Source organism: Argentina silus, assembly GCF_951799395.1.
Source record: "Argentina silus genome assembly, chromosome: 7".
In the NCBI taxonomy this organism is placed as follows: domain Eukaryota; kingdom Metazoa; phylum Chordata; class Actinopteri; order Argentiniformes; family Argentinidae; genus Argentina; species Argentina silus.
In genome coordinates, this window is record NC_139661.1 from 373508 (window position 1) to 393245 (window position 19738).

A 19738-nucleotide genomic window follows, 5' to 3' on the forward strand; every position below is an offset into this window, starting at 1 on the left:
TTTTCCAGATCAATCTATTCATCTAGCTCCAACATCTATTTTTTAGATTCAGTTAGTATAAATTATGCCCTTATACTGGAGGTATCATTTGGCTCTGAATGGTAAAATAATAGCCTTACCATTTTATTTACAAAATAAACTATAGTAACTTTTAGCAGATTACATTTGAGTTGTGATTGAATTGTATTATATAATCCATAATTAAAGCATACTTTTACAAATGATATGCTAGGCCTACAAATAAACACCTCGCCATCTACGCATGTAGCCTATAATCCTATTATGTACTGTACCATTATAGAGTAACAAATTACTAGGTCAGGTTTGTGAATGATTTACATAAAACGTAGGCTACAAATACATATGAAGTTATTTTAATTGATTAATTCCACAGAATATAATTGTCTCAACATTAACGACGGAGCCTCTTGGATCCGTCCGTTCTGTGGTTGTTCAACTGTATATCCCTGGTTGTCAGTAGACCCTGCCCTCCATATTTATCACTCTATTGACGTGTTGTTAGCAGATGGGAGCAGAAGGGCTGATCTCTCGCCTGAAGAGGTCATTCTCTACAGTTGCCACTTGTTGCCAAAAGCTTCAGGGCTTCAAGACTCGCCGCGAATACATTTTCAACGAATTATTTCCTCGCCATCGAGACGCAGATGTCGATGTTGAATCAGGAATACTCCCACATCTGACGTTGAAAGGAGATACTTTTGAACTATTTGATATTTCGGTCCATCTGACGGGAGAAGCATGGTTGATAACACCAGTATAGCAACGAAATCTGCTTTGGTAAGCATCCGATCTTTCATCCTCACCATGTTGATTTTCATTTCATCAGCCGTCATTTTTAATAGACTATTTTCATATGATATAGTATTGTCCTCTTGATTTGTTTTCTTTCAGACTACTTTAGCCCAGATGCATTTACTGTATCCAGTTGTTTCACCGACAACAACTTTTTACATATTCGCAGTCATATCAGTTTAGACTACACTCTAGTTTGCAGGTTATTTGTGTCATTTCGAGGTATTCAATGGATTGATAAACACATGTGCTGTGTTTTAAAACATGGAATCGCTTACTTACTACGCGTAGGCTAATTATTGAGTCGACCAACACTTTAGGCTACAGCCCATAGTGCATAGCCTAAACTTTGTAAGTTAGACTAAATAGCACTATGTGCTGTTCTATGATATACCACTGTTATAGGTCTACGTTCATTTACAAATATGCAAACATTTTGCGCTCATTTGATTTATTTTAGAAGCCACATCAGCCACAGGAGTGCTTAGGGGGGAAATGTCGGTGTTATAGACATTTGTTTTAATCTAAACACTTTATGACATCGTAGTCCGAGCAACGTCCGTGTCAGTAGTTTGAATGTGAATGTTGCTCCGTCTTCCCCCACAGCAAGCTGCCTTCTCCTCCGCCAACAGCCTCCCCCTCCTCGTCTCCTCCGCCTCGACCCACAGCCACTTCCCCGCCTCGCAGTCCCACCAGTCGGCCAGCGGCGGCATGAAGCTGGAAGCGGTCATGGAAAACCTCCAACGACAGCAGGCTGCCCGTCTGGCGCTGGAAGAGAAGCTTCGGCAGGCAGAGAAAGAGAAAGATATCCGCTCCATGGTCGAGTCGCAGATCCACCAACAAGCCCTCGCTTTCCGCCACTATCAAGCAGCGGTCCGGGGAGCTTTCGCCGCGGGAGTTGCGAACTCGTCCTCGGGGATGAGCACCGCTGAGCGGCAGCAGGCTCTGCCCCACCTCGATGCCCGCAGGCACTCGGAGAGAGCCGACGACTCCGACATGGACGATGAACAGGAGGGTGACCGGGGTATGGATCATGACGACCGGGATCTAGAGGGAGATGACATGGACAACGAGGGAGTCATGGATGATGATGATGAGGAGGACATGGACGGTGCTCTTAACCACTACCAGACGCGCAGCTCCATGCATCCCGCTGCGGGACACTCTCCAAAGAGCACCGCGGTGCATCTGCTGTCCAGGGTCCCCCCGTCCTTCTCTGCGCCCCGACAATCAGAGTCGCCAGGTGGGATGCCACCTCACGCACAGTCGCAGCACCACGAATGGACTTATGAGGAACAATTCAAACAGGTAAAGTTCAATTTTAATACATTAACACATATGATTCTTACCTACTAAACCCTAGACTTCACTTTACCCACTTTGATAACAAACCCATCTTGGTCCATCCACTACCTTTGTGGGGACCTTTATCTTAAGTCATTCAAAACACTATTAAAACTCAAGTTGTAATGAGAGTTGCACATAGCCTATCAGCGTGTTGGCTATCCATATGTCTGTGGGTGTTGAACTACTTGTATATGCTTCTCAGAAACAAGTTAAAGGTAGATTGATAGAAATAATGCGCTCCAGTTCTATCTCTACTGGCTTTAGACTTCCACAATCAGGCTTATGATAGAACATGCTATTCTATCTTGTGTCTTACCATTCTTACAATAAAATAATTTTCATAGGAAAACATGCTTTGCTATTACCATGTCAGGATGTCCCTGACAGCAACAGTCCTTTTCCTTTTACTGTTGGACCCCTCTCCACAGCATGGCCTCCTGATATATGGTTGACACCATTTGGCTTCACTAAGTCTACCATGCGGCACCCATATGTAGACCCATGTCTCTTTCAAAGAGAACTTCCTTTGTATCTGCTTCATGGGTCATGACTAGTTATTTTACCAAATATAGAACAGCAGACCACTTTTTTCATTTAAATTGTATTCAAATGCATTGATACCATGAGTGAATGAATCTCCCTATGCAATTGCTATCATGTGGAGGTCTGACGTTTATGTTAGTTTCATGCCATGATTAACTAGCTGTCTTGTCCTATCAAGACTGATTATTTATTGGCCTGTCGATTACAAATGTGGTTGAGATCCAATAAAGCCATGGTTAAACCAGTTATTATTGTATCAACTTGAAGACTTGTTTGATAGAGGACCATTTGAGAATGAATATTTTGGTTTTCAGTTTCTAAGCGCTTATACATTTGTGGCCCACAGATGTTGAAACTAGTATCTTAAATCACCCCATCTTTTCCTTTATTGCCTTGACAGGGTATTCACCTGCAAATCCACAGATTGATATAGGTCCTACTGTACGTCTAAATCATTCCAATGCACAGGAGGCAGGCTGTAAAGCAAATACAGATCTATATTTGTGAGCAAGTATGGATAGACATGTCATCCTTTATGTATGATGGATCCTGTAGAGAGGCATCCTAAATGTGATGTGTACATTAGGGACTGCATTAGTGCATGCATTAAAGTAACCCAAGGCATGGAAATGCAATTCAAATAAGGGAAACAAGTAGCTTTGATAGAGGACAATTAAGTGGAAGATGGGCAGTAGTCCGTATGTTACTCACAGGGCAGGGGCTTTTGGAAAATAATGAGCGTATCATTTCCATTTTATACTGTTTGCCTGTACATATACAGTTTAACAGTGATTTTGTATCTGTTCTGCATTTGATTTTCAAGGGACCATTGTGTATTGTAGCAATAGAAAACAGTTATTGTATATTAATTTCATTACAAATACCATCCAGCACATCAGACTACTGAAAAGTGTTATCTTTTATTTAAGACTAAGACTATAAGATTAACATTTTGTATAGTTCTTATGAATACTTTGCCTGTAAAAATTAAGATTTCTGAAGCTATTTACAGTTGTAAGATTGCTCAGGATGTGCAGTCATAGCGGGGTCATTTGTATGTACTGTAGTCATTGAGTGTAACGGTCATGGGACAATAAAAGGATGCTTATGGCTGCTGGGCAGACAGAGTGGAGCCACCATACTAAGCATGTTCAAAGTTGCAAAACAAAACCACATTTAAAGGCCGTAAAAGCATCTTTGGAAATAGAAACAAGATGTGCTGTTACTGGGGCTAAATATAAGACCTTAGTAAGACCAGGACGTTTCATCAGATTTTAAGCGTAACAGTCCTGTAAATATTTATTGTATCACCTATATCACCATGATGTCAACATCACCCTGTTTACTAATGTACACTATAATGTTACATTCGTAAATGCACATGTCTGAGGATTTACTGTATGTATTTGAGTCACACTTAACAAAGAAATAATCATAATATACATATAATATAATAATATATAAGTGTATAACAATCGGAACATTTATTGAGTAAGTATTAGCGTAAGATTGTAAAAAAAGAAATGAAAAAAAATGAAAAAAAGGGAATTGAGAAACTAAGACAGAGTTAAGGGAAGTAGGAGAGAGAGAGAAAAAAATGTGTTGCGTAGAGTTTTGGCAGGAGCTCAGGAAATGCAGGAAACTAGACCTGGTGGCATTCCAGCCTGGCTCACACCCAAAAATGCCGGGATCTCCCTCTCTGGCAGTGTGTGTGTGTGTGTGAGAGTGTGTGTGTCGGCTCACAGCCAAACAATTACGAAACAGAAACTAATCGCATGCTCTTACATACCCATCACTTTTTTTCTCTCTCTCTCTCTCTCTCTCCCCCCACCCTCTCTCTCATAGGCACACTCATATACAATAGAAAAATAGAGAATAAAAGAGGGTATAAAAGAAAGACATGTTTCAGACGAATATCCTGCAATGTACATACGCTCAAACTGGCTCTTGTTTTGGTTGCTTTTTTATGGTCACAGGCAGTCTTGTCCCCCTGTGCCTCTTTTTAATTAAAACACTGATCGGGCAACACATAATACAATGTGGAATAGTTAATTGGTGCCTTCACAGCACCTGTTTCTAAAGCCAACATTGACTAACAGTGACTGGCCTACCACTGTCTGTTTTCAATCATGTTGTAGGCATTGTTTGTAGATGATATATCAAACATCTCAGATGAAATATCATTTGTTTTGGCAACTTACTCTCCAGCATGCCTTTTTCCCCATAACAAGTCTCTTGAAGCGGGGCTAAGAGGAGGGAAGGGGGGGGGGGTTGGGTGGGTGGGTGAGGGGGGTGTTGGGAATGGGGTGTGCTACAGTTTTACTGGTGTAAGATTTCACTCCTGAAGCCTCAATGAAGCACTTTCTGTTGTCCCTCCCACTGTTCTCTTTGCGAAATTCCAGTTACTGTATCCCTACTTTGAAACAGAAGGGAATTGAAATGTATGCAGACATGTAGTTGAGTGCATGAGGTTAATGTGCACTCTCCAGAGAGGTAGCTAAAAACCACATGACCCAAACCTACCAGAAGTGACCTAATTTAGACGTGGCTGAGACCAAGAAAAACAAGGCAGTGAAAAGGGGGAAATGAGGCAATTGTGAAATCACAGAAAATAAGACAAACACTGAGGATTACCTGCAGAAAGGCAAAACAGAGTAGTGGTTAAACAAATGTTTTCATTTGCCAGAGCTCAAACACACACACACACACACACACACACACACACACACACACACACACTCACACACACACACACACACACACACACACACACACACACACACACACACACACACACACACACTCACACACACTCACACACACACAGGAGACAAGCTCTTTCACAGTTTTCTTAGGACATTGCCAAAGTAGAGTCCTAAAGTGAAGCTTTTCTGAGCAAAAACCCGCCATAGATACAGAGAGTTGCAATAACATCAAACCCTCTTGTCCTTATTGTGTAGTAGGCCGGTATTTTTAAACCGCCTATCCAGGGGCCACACTCAAATAACGCCCACCCTTTCAATTCAGCCCCCCACCCCACCCCTCCCCTCCCCTCCAACTCTTAATGCAAGCATAAAACCTGGGAGCCTCTCTTTGAAAGAGACACATGCCCACGCACTGTAACTCCTGTGTCAACACAAGGAATGCCTTTTTCTTTTACAACACGGCACCGCCCCTCCTCCTCCTTGATTACGCAGTCGTGGGTGTGCCTTTTTTGGGGTGCTGGAAATCCAATATAAGCTCCCAGCATGCAGTATCCCTGTGAAGTTAAAACATATGCATGAAGTAAAATTCTCCATATGGCCAATAGCTTGATTTCTCGGGTCCCGCATCATGGCCAGGAATGGAGGGGGGGGGGGGGGGGGGGGGGATGGGTGGCTGCATGGGGCCCCCAGAACCCCGCATAGGCATCTGACAGCTGCACTTCACTTTTAAATGTGCTCTGTCATTGGAAATGCTTTAATAGCATTCCTGGATTCTTTCACTGTGCTATTACTTTTATAAGGGGGTGCCACAGGGATGGAGGGAGGAGGTGGGCAGTAAAAAAGACACAGCGTCAGATGTGGGGGCTTGTAGGGGGTGGGGGTGGTCATGGGGTGGGTCCTAGTTATCAGGGTGTTACATTTTAATTGCATGTTTGCTGAAGCCTCGGCTCCTCTCCCTAGCGCTGCCGGAGAAAGCATGCCAGTAACTCTGTTTTTTTGCGTGTCTATAACTCAAGCAAGAAGAGTGTCCATTAAAAGTGGGCACAATGCACTATTGAAGGTCTGTGTTTTCTCTGCAAATGCCCTCTCTCTTTTCATTAAAACACAGGCAGGCAGGCAGGCCCGACTTGTTTAAACACCCTCCCCTCAATGTGGGTGTTACATTTTAATCACACAAGCCTGGAATTTCTGCAGCTGCTTGCAAAAGCCCTCTCTGTTTACGAGATCGGACTGGTTGGCAAAAAACGCCTCGCTGCCTCTCAGACTTTTTCTTTTCTGCTCCAGGTTTGGTAGGCGGCAACAACGATGGCGTTTAGAATTATTGTTAGGACTCAAATGAGTGGAGGCAAAGATAGGAACATCACACCATATTGCTGCAGCAGAGCTGTGGTATGGATTGCTTTTTGGAGTGCTACGCACTGTAATGCTTCCCGTCAGTATTTAGGGCGGCCCACGGAGGCCCTATGGGTCTCTTTCGGGTCTGGGCACCCCCGTCAACATCCTGGCTCACAGTCACAGCATACTGGACCTTGTCCTGGTTGGTCTGGTGGACTCACAGTCACAACATACTGTACCTACAGTAGTCCTGGTTGGTTTGGTGGACCCAGCAGTTGACCTAGTTTGCCAAGTTTCTAGCAGGGGTCTGAATGTGTTAAGCAAGTGTGAGTTCCCACAAGACACACTGCTGAGCCTGTGTGTGTGTGTGTGTGTGTGTGTGTTTGTGCGCGTGTGTGTGAGTGTGAATGTGTGTGTGTGTGCGTGTGTGTGTGTGTGTGTGCGTGTGTGTGAGTACGTGTGCATATGCGTGTGCGTGTGCGTGTGTACGTATTTGCATCTGTGTCTGTCTCACATGGCCATCGAGCTACGATGAAAAGCTGAGGGCCAAAGATTTCCTCACTCACTATCCTACTTTGTTGTCTCAAGTCAGCTGGCTGGAAAGAAACATGATGGCAACGAGTTATATGAGAGGAAAGAAACTCCATGCTACCATGTACTACACAGTAGGTGTGCATACCTTGGTAATGTGAATAAGTTACAACACACTGCCTTTTGCTCACTGAAAATACATCACATGCAAAGATCATTGCCCATTAACCGACACAGTTGTGAGCATGTGTCAGTATCAATTTTTAACACCCTGCACATTACCAGAGTGCCTAAGAGGAGCTGGTCTCTGGTATCCATTGCACTCAATTTTTTCTCCGCATAGCTATTCTGCTACCGCAGTCAACTCCTCCCTACAGAGGCTGTACTGTAAACATATATAACCTATGTGCTTGATAAAACAAAATGAACACTTCATGTCCTGTTCTGGACATTTTCAAATCTACTGATAACAAACCGAGGGGGAAAAGTTCACAGAATCTTCATATGGGGCAACCTTCGGTCTTATTTGCTTAGTGGTCTCTGGTATAATAGCGATTCAGCATTTTTTTTTTTTCACAATGTAATCAAAAAACAGTCAATGCATGGGAGATTTACATTTGCCCTATCTTCTCTAACGAGATTGAGTAATCATTGATAGGCACTGACGAGCCCGCAGATTAGATGGCCACCATAAAAGTCTGTGTGCGTCAAGGCCTCTCGTGTATTGAAGTGTGACTGTCATTTTCATATTGCTGGATCAGTCACTGACTACTCCTCACAGAGCATTCTTCTCAATAGTTAGATATTCCACCCAGTCAATATTCTGCTGCACAATCCAATTTACTTTTACGCCACTCTGGATAAGAGTTTTGATCAAACAAATCAGTATGTTTATGAACGGGGGAGCAATTCAAATGCAGAGATACAAACATTATTGAAATAGGCTCTCTCAAAAATAAAACTTTGAATGGTGCTTTACAAACAGGAGTATGTGAGTACTGTGTGCATGTTGGTGCCCTCAGCCTGTGTCACTGAGACGGCGCTGGATGCAAAGCCGCAGCCACATGTCAACGGACTAATACCAGATGGCTCCGCATGTCAGTGTTCATTAGGGTAAGGAGTGTGGTAACGTAAGATAGGCAGGAATCAAGAGTGGAGTGTCTCGGGTCCTAGGCTCAGCACTAGATATTCCTGTTTCCAGGATTAGTCAGCAGGGTACCAATCCCCCATACTTATAGTGTTTATTAATCAAGCTACTCTCTGACCGGTCTGCTCCAGTGGGCCAGCTAGCACTTGTTGCTTCTCGGCAACCTGAGGAGAGAATAATGTGAGGGTGAGTATTTGAGCGGGAGAAATGCTGGAGAATGAATATTTAAGTCGGTGCGAGTGGTTGATTCGGTGTTCATCCGAAACCTGCAAAGCATCTCAATGCAAACTGATGCAGAAATATATAGCCCCACATGGAAATTGATTGTAGCTGACACACACCCATTGTATCTGTTGTAGATCATTCATCAGATTAATACATGTGATTGGTATCACTGTGTGTGTGTGTGTGTGTGTGTGTGTCTGTGTGTGTGTTCGTACGAATGTCTTTTTGTCTGCATGTGTACGCTTGTGTGAATGTGTGTATAGAAACTGTATATACAGTACTGTAGATTGAAATATGTTTCTATGCATGTGTGATTATATACAGTGTCTCATACAGTGTGCCTCTGTGCGGTGCGTTTGTGCTTGCGTATGTGTGTTTTTTTTGTGTGTTTTTTTACATGTTATACAGTACATTCCCCCATGTCCCTTTGCCCTGCTGTGTCCCCTCTCTTGATTTGAGATTGAGGGTAATCTGGGCCTGTCGTATCTGATCTGGCCGGTCCATGGGTCTGGGCGCCGGGGTAAAAAGATCAGGTGTAACATAAGTAAATTAACTACTGCTAATCCCTGAGACCAGGGTGTTGATTTTCATAATCACTAAGCCTGCTGCTCTGGCTTAGATTACCAAGGTGGGAAGGAAGATACTATTAATAGTATAATTAGATAGACAGACAGACAGACAGGCAGGCAGGCAGGCAGACAGACAGACAGACAGACAGACAGACAGACAGACAGATTGGGGAGAAGGGAACGTGAGAGAAAGACTGTCTCTGGCCAGGCCGAGAGACTTGGACAGAAGGCAAATTTTCCTGCACCTCGATGCAAATGATTTCTTGTTGAATGAGCGCAGGATACTCACTCCTCTTGCCTGTTATAACCCTTCCTGATGTTACAACAACTAACATGACCATCTTTGCATGGTTTTTGCATGAAGTAGCCCATAGGTGCTTTGCATTTATTTTGTATTTTAATCCCTCTGTGGGGGATATTTGTGGTGTATATTTCATATTTGATATTTAAATGTCAATAGAATGATACACTTGGTTGAGAATGCATTTCTGAGACAATGTCATGATAGTCTAATTATATTGTGTTTTGTTTGTGGCCAATGATCAAATTTGTCTACATTAGCTTGCATTTGGCTGTTTATTATCATGATCTGCAAAGACTCTGTCCATTTAGCATACTGTATGAGCACACTGACTGTACATGACATTTGACATGTTTACATTACATTCATTGTTTCCTTATTTCATATTCAAGGTGGCATTGTGTCTGAAGTACGATTACTTAGTCCACGGTAGAATTGTCAGTTGTCTCACAGAGAGTTGCTTGTCTTGCCATTGAAAAGATTGTCATCTATGCCCCTTGCAATGTGTTCAGTCAGGAAAAGTCAGCGGGCCAGAGAGGAAGCTGGGAAATTCAAGTATCGGTATCCGTGGCGGTTCGTCATCTCTCATTCAGGAGGTTAGTAAACCCGCCCCTACCTCGCTTGCGACCCCTCCCCTTAACTCCCCTCCTATGGGTTTTCAGAAGCCTCCCGTGGCTCCACCCACCATGCTGTAAGTGACAGGGACCAGTGGACAAACAATAGCTGACTGGTCATGTTTCCACTATGTCCACTATGAAAGACAATACCCTTTCTGCCAGATAGACAAGTGTGAGATGACACTCTGCCGAGAGAGCTGCCAAGTCAATCCCATCCAATAATCAAGCGGGATCCATAAAATGGAGTTTGCCGGTGGTGTCATGTTACGTATAGATGCAGAGAAACTGGAGCTACCTTAGGAATGTGTCTTTCTAATGAACGAAGATTTAACATAGGAAATGGAACATTGTACTATTGCATCATGTTCTGTCATGAACAAACGTTTCCTTGTTTTTCCATGTTTAGAAAATACATACATACAGAGTATCAGCATAATGAGCTTGTGGCCTCCATCCTGAAATAAGCAAATAAGTGGTGCCATTGTCTAAAGAGAATGTGGAATTCAAACAGAATCTGCAGTAGCGATGTTCACACACTGTCTTTGTTTATGAACTTTGCTCGTGTCAACATGTCTTTATTCTGAAAACAGGAGGCATCTTGATGTAAGGAGCATCAATCTTTTGTCTTTTTTAAAAAAAATGTTTTACAGTATCCAAAACCATGATACGATTTTATTTGATTGTGTGAAAAAGAAAACAATGTTATTGGAGGCAAGGTTGGCTTTGAGGTTAGGTAGGCTTGCCAGTAACCCCAATGTCGCTGGTTCAATCCCTGGATGTGAGCCAGTGATTGGAGTGTTCTGAAATTACATCTTACTGGCCAGCTACGACATGACTTATAACATGAGAAGAAAAAACCTAATAAATGGTTAGTAATATCCCAAAATTGCCCAATTAGATACTTATTAAACACATAAACCACAAATTAGTCCCTTGTAAGTATTACCTTTTATTTTTATTCCTGTTCCAAGTTTGCCAATGTTTGGTTACACCACTGAAACATGAATGAGAAGTGAACAGACTGAAGATGTCATTTCTCTCTCCTCTGAAGCTTTGTTCCCAGATAGTGTTGGCTCTTTAATGGCTAACCAACCTATCCCAGAAACCCAACCACTCCCAGTATTCCACAGCAATGTAAAACAGCATTCCCCACCCTCCCCACCAGGAACCCCACCCTCCCCTCCATGGGGGAGGCCCCCCTTACTACACTACACTCTGTTTACAAGGAAAATAGTCATTTTCAAGCGATCTCACTAATTGGCATGCTGTTAAGCCTGAAATAAGGCCAAAGTAACACCAGGGAGCTAAAAGATTTGCTGGTCAGTAAAATGTAGTTAGTAGGGGGAAAGAAAAAAAATGTGGGCCTCTATTTGTGTTAACATGGCACCAGAGACACAGGCGGCAATTAATAGAGAAAACAGTCTGTGTTGGTTCCAGAGCAAGATCCTTGAGTTGTTTATTTAGGAGACTTCCTCTGTACCACACTATAGTAGCTCTCTGTCTGCAGTAAATGTGATGTATCAAGTCAGATGGGAAATATGAAGTATTTGAAATGAAAACATGTCAAGTTGTGTTTTCTCAACGCATGAGTGAAAAGAACGGTTCTGACCCTTTGGTCTCAGTAGTATGCAATGGTGGACATAATATATTGAGTACAGTAATGTAGGGAAGTCATGATTCTTTTTTCATTAGAAATGGAAAGATTTTTAAGAGAAGGAAAGAGAGACAGAGTCATGGTTCATAGATTAAGGATATTAGTCATGTTAATATCACAGTAGTTACAGAAAATATGTCCTTAGTCAAATGTACAGTATGAATCATTTAGAAGAATCCAAGGACTACCTCTGTACTAGTGCTTTAAAAAGCACTCTGCATGTGTTGTAAACAAAATGAATTATGGCAAAACAAGGTTATACAACCACAATGTCTTCTGCGTCAAAGAAATCTATGCAATGTTGTTAAGAACAAAAGAGCATGTCAATAGCTATCTCTCTGTTAGGTGGCTTTGACAACTCTATCAGTTCTATCAACAAACCATGAAAACAACAGGCCAAGCAGTATGTCAACCATGGATGAGGATTAGACATGATTCATCATGTCTCCATGTTGAGCAATCAGTGTCAGGATGGAGACATTGAGAGAAACGAGAAAATATCAAGTACTGTTACGCAAGGGACAGACAGGCAGGCGGGCCAAGGTAGAACATCCTTCATCACCCAGACACAATGCTATTGATCACTGTTGAACATACAGTAAGCGCACGGACGCACACACACACACACACATGCACACACACACACACACACACACACACACACACACACACACACACACACACACACACACACACACACACACACACACACACACACACACATATAGTACACACAATGCATACACACACCTTGTGCTTGTTGTGGAGCTAATAGGTAAGGTCTCAGCTCTCAGCTGCTTAACCTCCAGGGAAGCCTCCAACAATAGTCATCGGCTTAATGAAATGGTCAGAACCTGTTTCTGCTTTGGGTTTGTTTCAATATGCTTTTTTCCCAGGGTGAGCACAGCCCTAAACCTCCCGGCAACATACAGCACATCACCCGCATGTGTTCTTATAATGTGTGTTACTTTTGGTCATCAGGACTGATGCTCTTATCCAGAGCTACTTATAGTTTGTTCAATACAGTATTTGAGCTGACACACAAGCACAAAGTGTCAAAAGCACAACACTTCCAGCTTCAACATTCACCATGCTATAGGGGCATTGAAGCTCATTTCTAAAGTTTGATGTGCAGTACATCCAATGTTCAATAATGTGAAGGTAAGTAAAGATCACCTGGATGTACAAGAAATCACCGTGTCCTGTTAAGGCTCAAATACTGATTTCACAGTCCTCTGAAAGAAATATATTGACGAGAAGCTAACAAGTCTCTTGTGCCATTATATTGCTAACTGTCACAACGCCTAATGGAATGTGGACCCTGACATTTGGAGAACAATGAGGTGAAAAGCTTTTCCAGTTTTTGTTCACGTAGGCGGTGGAAAAAAAATTCCACCATAATATTGTGTGGTTGAAAAAGTAGGATTGTCTGACTGTATTTATCGAATCTTTGTACCGTATCTGCTTTCCAAGCAGTAGCAGTAGCAGTTCCCTTTATACTGTATTCCATTTCGAGGTCACCGTTGCATCTTATAAACAATGGAATTTAAAAGGCAAGAAACAACATGTTTTCATTTCTTCAGAAATGCTTTGATAGGGAGGTCTCCTTTCCTCAAACATTCTTCATCGAATGTCCAGCCCCCTCCACTGGCTTTCTTCATTGGAGGTCAAGTGATATCCTGTGTCATTTTCTTTGATTCCATTGGATAGCAATCCATCCTCCACATACATCACTTCACATCACATACATACTTCTGAAGACGAGATTATGCATCAATGTGTCCTGTTGTTTATGAAAAGATCCCACTGGAATTCCAGGGCTTATTGGCAGACGGAAATTGCTTGTCTTGGGCAGGCAGATTCTTTGTCCAGGCTTGCTGTTAACATCTCAATGCAAGCGTTGGACATTTAGAGAGTGTGAACTGGAAGAGAAAAAAATGCAATAGAGAGGACGCTTGTTGATTAATTCCATTTAAACCTATATCCGTGGTCATTTTAACGGTAATAAAGCGAAATCCTCCCCCTAGCTCGGCCCACATCCACGGGGTCAAGGAAGCAATCAGTAAATTCAGATTGAAGTCTAGTTTAAATCAATACAAACTACATATAGTTCCTAATGTGTTGTATGGATCCCCTAGTTCTAAAAGGGAAACAGTTGGACTTCCTCTCTTTGTTTTTCCTGGTCAGATTGCACAAAGAAATACATTGCACAAACAAAGCAGGGTTAGAACTGCAAGGGGCTTAATTTATGTGAGGCTTGGTGAGGACCATGGGGAAATAAGTCAGCCATTTTGATTTGACCCACCACCAAGAGAGAAATCAAGAATAAGACAGCACTTTTCTGAAATGAAAACACTTCAGAATTTGCTCTGGTTAACATAAATGCATGTGATGCCCCTTCATCTTGCCTGAAGTTAGAATCTCTGGGTCTTCAAAATAAATGATATGGCTGAATAAGCCCTAGCTAATCATTATTTACTATGCTACAAAATGCAGCCAATTCCATCAGCTGAGGCTTTTATCCCATTTCCCTGAATAAGGCCTAATGATGTTAAATAGAATTTTGACAAGGTAATGGATTTATTTTCTTTACCAATTTCATCCTCAGCCCATCAGCGCTCGTGACAAATGTATTTGTGTAGTAAGAACTGCACTGGGAAAGGATTATTCAGACTTGCTCACATGGGGATGAAAAATCAATATTGACCCGCTTCGAAAAGAAGCCAATGGAGGCCTATATAATTTGGGACAGAGTCAGCACTAAAAAAAAGTGGTATTTTTTTTGGGCATCAAGCAGACCCATTTGCTCTGTTAGGGGGAGCCTAAAGGCTGGAGCTGAGTTCTCTTTGGGGGGTGATCTCCAACTAATAAACATTTATAACAGATAACAAAGAGGAAACGAGACCCCGCATGGGCCAACTACACAATTAAGTGCCAAGAGCCTCTTCACATTTCCCCTCACACCTACATCTGTAGTGTGAAAGAAAAATTGATTTCAGGTGTGCAGTCTACACTTGTTCTGTTATTCAGAGGTCTGCCCAAGTTGTATAAATATAACAAGTTATATTTTTGACAATGCAGCTCTTAACCATTTGCTAGTGTTGATCACTCATTGTGAAAACTCTGACATGTTATCTTAAATCTATTGTGTCAACATGGCACCATAGTGTGCTCCAATCTAAATCTGAAAAACATGGGCTAAAATTACATTCATGTTTCTGAATGCCACTATACTGTATATGAGTTCTAATGATATAAAGTATAACATTTTCAAGTAGCCTATTTATTGTAGCTTTGATTGAAAATAAGCCAGGGGTGGTTTCAGAATCTTGAGGAGAGAAAATATAATGGCCATCTAAATCCACTGACAACATTATACAGTAACAGATGAAGATCAGTAATGAATGACACATATTTCTCCATTAGCGTTTAGTTCTGAATGAAGCACAGTGTTAATATTTAGCATATGGCCATCTTTTAAATTATGCTTTCGACCTTATGACTCTGCAAATGTCACATTCATTGTTTCAAACATTTAGGCATTATATAGGAACCACACATTACATCGGAGTACTGTAGCTTTAAGAATGTGGCCCATGTAACGTGATCCTCTTTAATCGGTGTCCACTTTTGTGAAATCTAACATGGGCCTGCTGACACTTTGTTTCTGTTTGGTATAAGCAGAATCCTACGACCTCTGACCTACTTGCAGCCCCTGCCCAATAGAACAGCGCTTAACGCTCCTGGATTCCTTACTTGGTCAGTGATCACTAAGGGGATCAAAGAGTTAAAATAACAGATTAGCGATCAAGCACATTAGGGCCGCAACGGGCGTGGCAATCCGTTTGTGGTTCCGTCTCCAATCTGGAATATTCCTCACACTGACAAACAGTCATGACATAGTGACTCTGTAGTGAAGTTGAGTGACCCTCATATTCCAATCCTTCGGTAAATAAGGGGTGTGATGGGGGGTATGGTGTTGTGGGTTTATCCATATGGGTATGACCTCATGAAAGCTTTTTAGCTCACCAACAGCCCTCTGTGTAGTAATCCTACATCCCACTGCAGTGTTGTCTACTATGACACTGTTAGCCACACCGCTAGGCCAGCCTCACGTGCAGTAGTGCAGTGAAACAAAGGTTCTATCCTCTAAAATAATTCAAAAACGTGGCCGTCGATGAGCAAATAAAACGCTCTTTTGTTTCACCTATTTTGTTATGCCTAGAGACTGTTGCCAGATGAAGAGGTTTACTTTGCTTGAAAACATTGTAGTCTATTTCAGTCACAGAAGCTACAGTTCAAACATTACAAAGGCTTTGTGATTTGCTGAAATGCTAACATTTAGCCTTCAAAGAGGTTGAATGCCTGGTATTGATGGTGACGAGAGGTTGAATGCCTGGTATTGATGGTGACGATGGCTAACACGTTGATCCAGGAAACAGGTAGAAACAAGCCAAAAGCTTTTCTGAGTATGGAGGAAAAACCTTAACGGTAACAGATGTTTGACTTGCATATGGCTGATCTATTACTTAATACAGGAGCATTGAGCCATAGCCAAAAATACTTGAGCAGTCATGTCTATATTTGACATGTCTGATGTTTGCCAAGGGAGGGAATGTTGTCCGGAGGCATTAAAAAGTGTTTCACTCAATGAAAAGCCACCATGCATCCAACAATATTTAGTCACGCTTTAAACAGTGTATATCTTATAACGGCTTAATGAAGCTTTTATAAACACTTCATAAGGTCTACATAGATGCTAAACAAATAATATATAAGCAATTGTCAGTATACTAAGGGTTATGCCACATCAGCACTAGACCTAAGGACATATACTGTAATATGACATTAGCTTAAAAAGGAAGCATCTGGGCCATTTACAGGTGTTATTAATGCTTTTTTCACTCTCAAATTCATAGACAGAACTACAGTATGGATGCAAGGACTGACCATCCATGAGATCACAAGTGTAATTTTAACCATGTTTTGAAGCTATACACTGTCTGTTTACAATTGCATTGTTTATAAACAATGGAGTAAAACAGGCTTGTATTTTGAGTTCTGATGGGGTAAAGTAGTTGAACCAAGCTCATGAGGCATGTATAAGTTATATTCTTCAAGAATCAACAGCTATATGTCATTCATTCAAAAGTCCAAAAATGAATGTACCAATTACAGATTGCCCCTTTAAAGTGTGACATAAGTTTCCTTTTTTGAGAACCACCCCTTCCATGTTCATTGGTACTGCTACTGGCACTAGAGCAACTCAGTTTCCCACCTCTGAACCGTCCACACCCAGAGACATTTTATCACATAGGAAGTGACTGTGTAAGCTGTGTCTTATTTATATAATCAGCACTTAAAATAGCGTTACTCCTAACTCCTGCCCAATGTGCAAACTACACATTAGAATGATATCTCACTTAAGATAGCACATTGAAATATAAATGCTGAAAAATATGCAGCTTTTCATCACAATTATTTTGGTTACTTCTGGTTAGTGGTTAGGGTTAGCGTTAATGTCCTCTGCTCTTATCTGAAATGGCACAATGGGTTACAAGAGGGATTGTAGTTTCTTGCAGAGAATTGTTGTTTCATGATTTATTAGATACTTTTATGTTTTTCATGATATTGTCCACCTATAAAGACCTAGGTGTATTATCCTTATTAAATACGTTAGTGTATATTACCTTGTTACTCGTCACTATCGCTGTATTTAAGTGCTTTCCCTTATTAAAACATCATTTTATGATTGTTTTCAAAAAACATTTTTGTATTACAGTATGCAGACATCTCTGTAGGTTCAAGAGTGGGTTTTGTTCTGGGCTTCTTCTACGACCACCTGAATTGGTGAATGTTTAGTAAAAATATAATTTGTGGTGATATCTTCCCCATCTGCTTACACAATGGTGGCTTGACTTGTCTGCCTTAAGCTTAGGCAGGAAATACCATCCCTCTCTGATGATGTGGCAGTTTGAGTCATAAATTTAACAGCCCCCCCCCCCCCTTTCCAATTATTTCGCTACCATTCCTTGTTTGTCCCTAGAACACATTTTTTAAGAAAACAAAATGGCTGTTAAAGATACATAGACATACGCTTATTTATGCATCCATACATGGTGTGAACTCCACCTTCCCCTACTTAGATATTGTTTAATTGCGTTGCAATACAGAGAAAGCAGCTCAAACCTAATAGCACAGCTCAGTGATTTCCTGCCATTTAGTCTTTGTTCCATATGTCAGTTGATTTATGGCCTGATTTGCATCCATCTATTAGATAAATTAGGTTATGGTTATCCAATTAAAATCTACGCCAGCGGAGTAACCAGGTTGGAGAAGTGTTAGTGCTTATATTGGCAAACTGGGGGACTGAAATATTAGACACACTGTATTCTTCAATGTTTCTGATTAAGTTACTTAGAGTCATCACATATTCATATGAATATTCTCTCAGCAGTAAGTTTTCCAATTCAATGAAGACATTTGTTGTTTGCAGTATGAAACCTCATAGATTTACTTTACTCTCTGATTCAAGTGGTCAATTAAAAAACATACAGTAAGAGATGTACTGTAAGATATGTACTTAGCCATGAAAGTCTGAACATTAAACTTAGACAAATAGATGTTTTGATCAGTGTCAATGACGACTATTTTTGATTAGTCATTGCACATACAGTATAACTGAATACATAACCTTAAGCGAAACACACCCTCAATATCCGTATAGTCAAACACAATTTGGCCCAGGGCTATGTACTGCATCCACTATGAGAACCACGTCCATGCTTATTTACTGTCCTGTAAAGCAAACAATTATAACCATGTGCTTTAAAGAGCACTGCTGGTGGCAAACCAAAAATCTCAAACATTCAGCAAACAAAATAGTTATGTACAGAGACATACTGTAGTACCATATGCTGTATAAGATTAATAAAAATCCAAGCTAGCTCCATAAACGCTAATTCATATGTCTCTAACGCCAATTCATAAGTCTCTAACGCCCATGGAGCCATAGCAGCAGAGGCTGCTGGGGCTGTGATGGGGCTGATATTTGTTGGCTGCCCTATAAAAACAAAGGTATCATGGGAATGGCAGCCATTTGGAGCCTGCCTGTCAGGCCCCATAAAAGGCCAGCACACAGAGGGCCGGATTGTTGATATGGCAAAGCCCCCAGCTCAGCTGGAGAAGTTAATGAGGCCCCTCTCATGTCTCCTCCACTGCCTGAGTCCACATCCTTCTGTCTGGGGGGAAAACAACAGCCCTGCTGGATGGAGAGATTTCTCTTTCTCTCTCTCTCTCTCTCTCTCTCTCTCTCTCTCTTTCTCTCTCTCTCTTTCTCTCTCTCTTTCACTCTGTTTGTTAACAGGGACTGTCTTCATCTTACTGTACATCTGCTGTGTTTGTTAATATTACTTTTACATTTAAGTAATTTCGAAGACGTTTTATCCAAAGCAACTTACAGTAAGTACATTTGTCTAAGTAAGTGAATCAACTATACACCAGTCATCATAAGTAAAACCTTCAATAAGAACAAATGCCATCGTCAGTAACAGTGCTAGGGAAAGTTCCAAGTTCTGGTAATGTAGGGGTTAGGAGGTGGAGAGGTCTGAGGAGGAGGAGCCCAGGTGTACCCTAAAGAGATGGGTCTTTATGGCGGAAGATAGGTGGTGACTCTGCTGTCCTGATAGTGGTTTGAAGCTCATTCTGCCACTGGGGCACCAATACAGACAGAGAAGAGCTGAACACCAGACGGGTTGAGATTGAACATCAGACGGGTTGCAGTCTGTTGGATGAGCTGCAGAGGTCTAATGGCGGAGACAGGGAGCTCAGCCAGAAATAAGTTGCAGTAGACGAGGCGGGACCAGGACTTGTGCTGCTTCGCTTGTGAGGAATGGGCCTATCCTTGCCTGCGAGACATGTAGAGACACATGTCGCCACCTGTGTGTCAGAGGGG

General features: G+C 41.7%; 1 protein-coding gene across 1 annotated transcript in view; it reads left to right on the forward strand.

Annotated features, from left to right (window-relative positions):
* Positions 1 to 1506: 1506 nt before the first annotated feature.
* The window catches only part of arid3c (AT rich interactive domain 3C (BRIGHT-like)), a 72877-nt gene continuing 54645 nt past the window's right edge, over positions 1507 to 19738 (forward strand). Inside the window, exons 1-2 of the mRNA XM_083673192.1 lie at positions 1507 to 2118; positions 10026 to 10109. Of these exons, the coding sequence (XP_083529318.1) occupies positions 1522 to 2118; positions 10026 to 10109 (681 nt within the window). The 5' untranslated portion in view covers positions 1507 to 1521. The remainder of the gene's footprint in view (positions 2119 to 10025; positions 10110 to 19738) is intronic.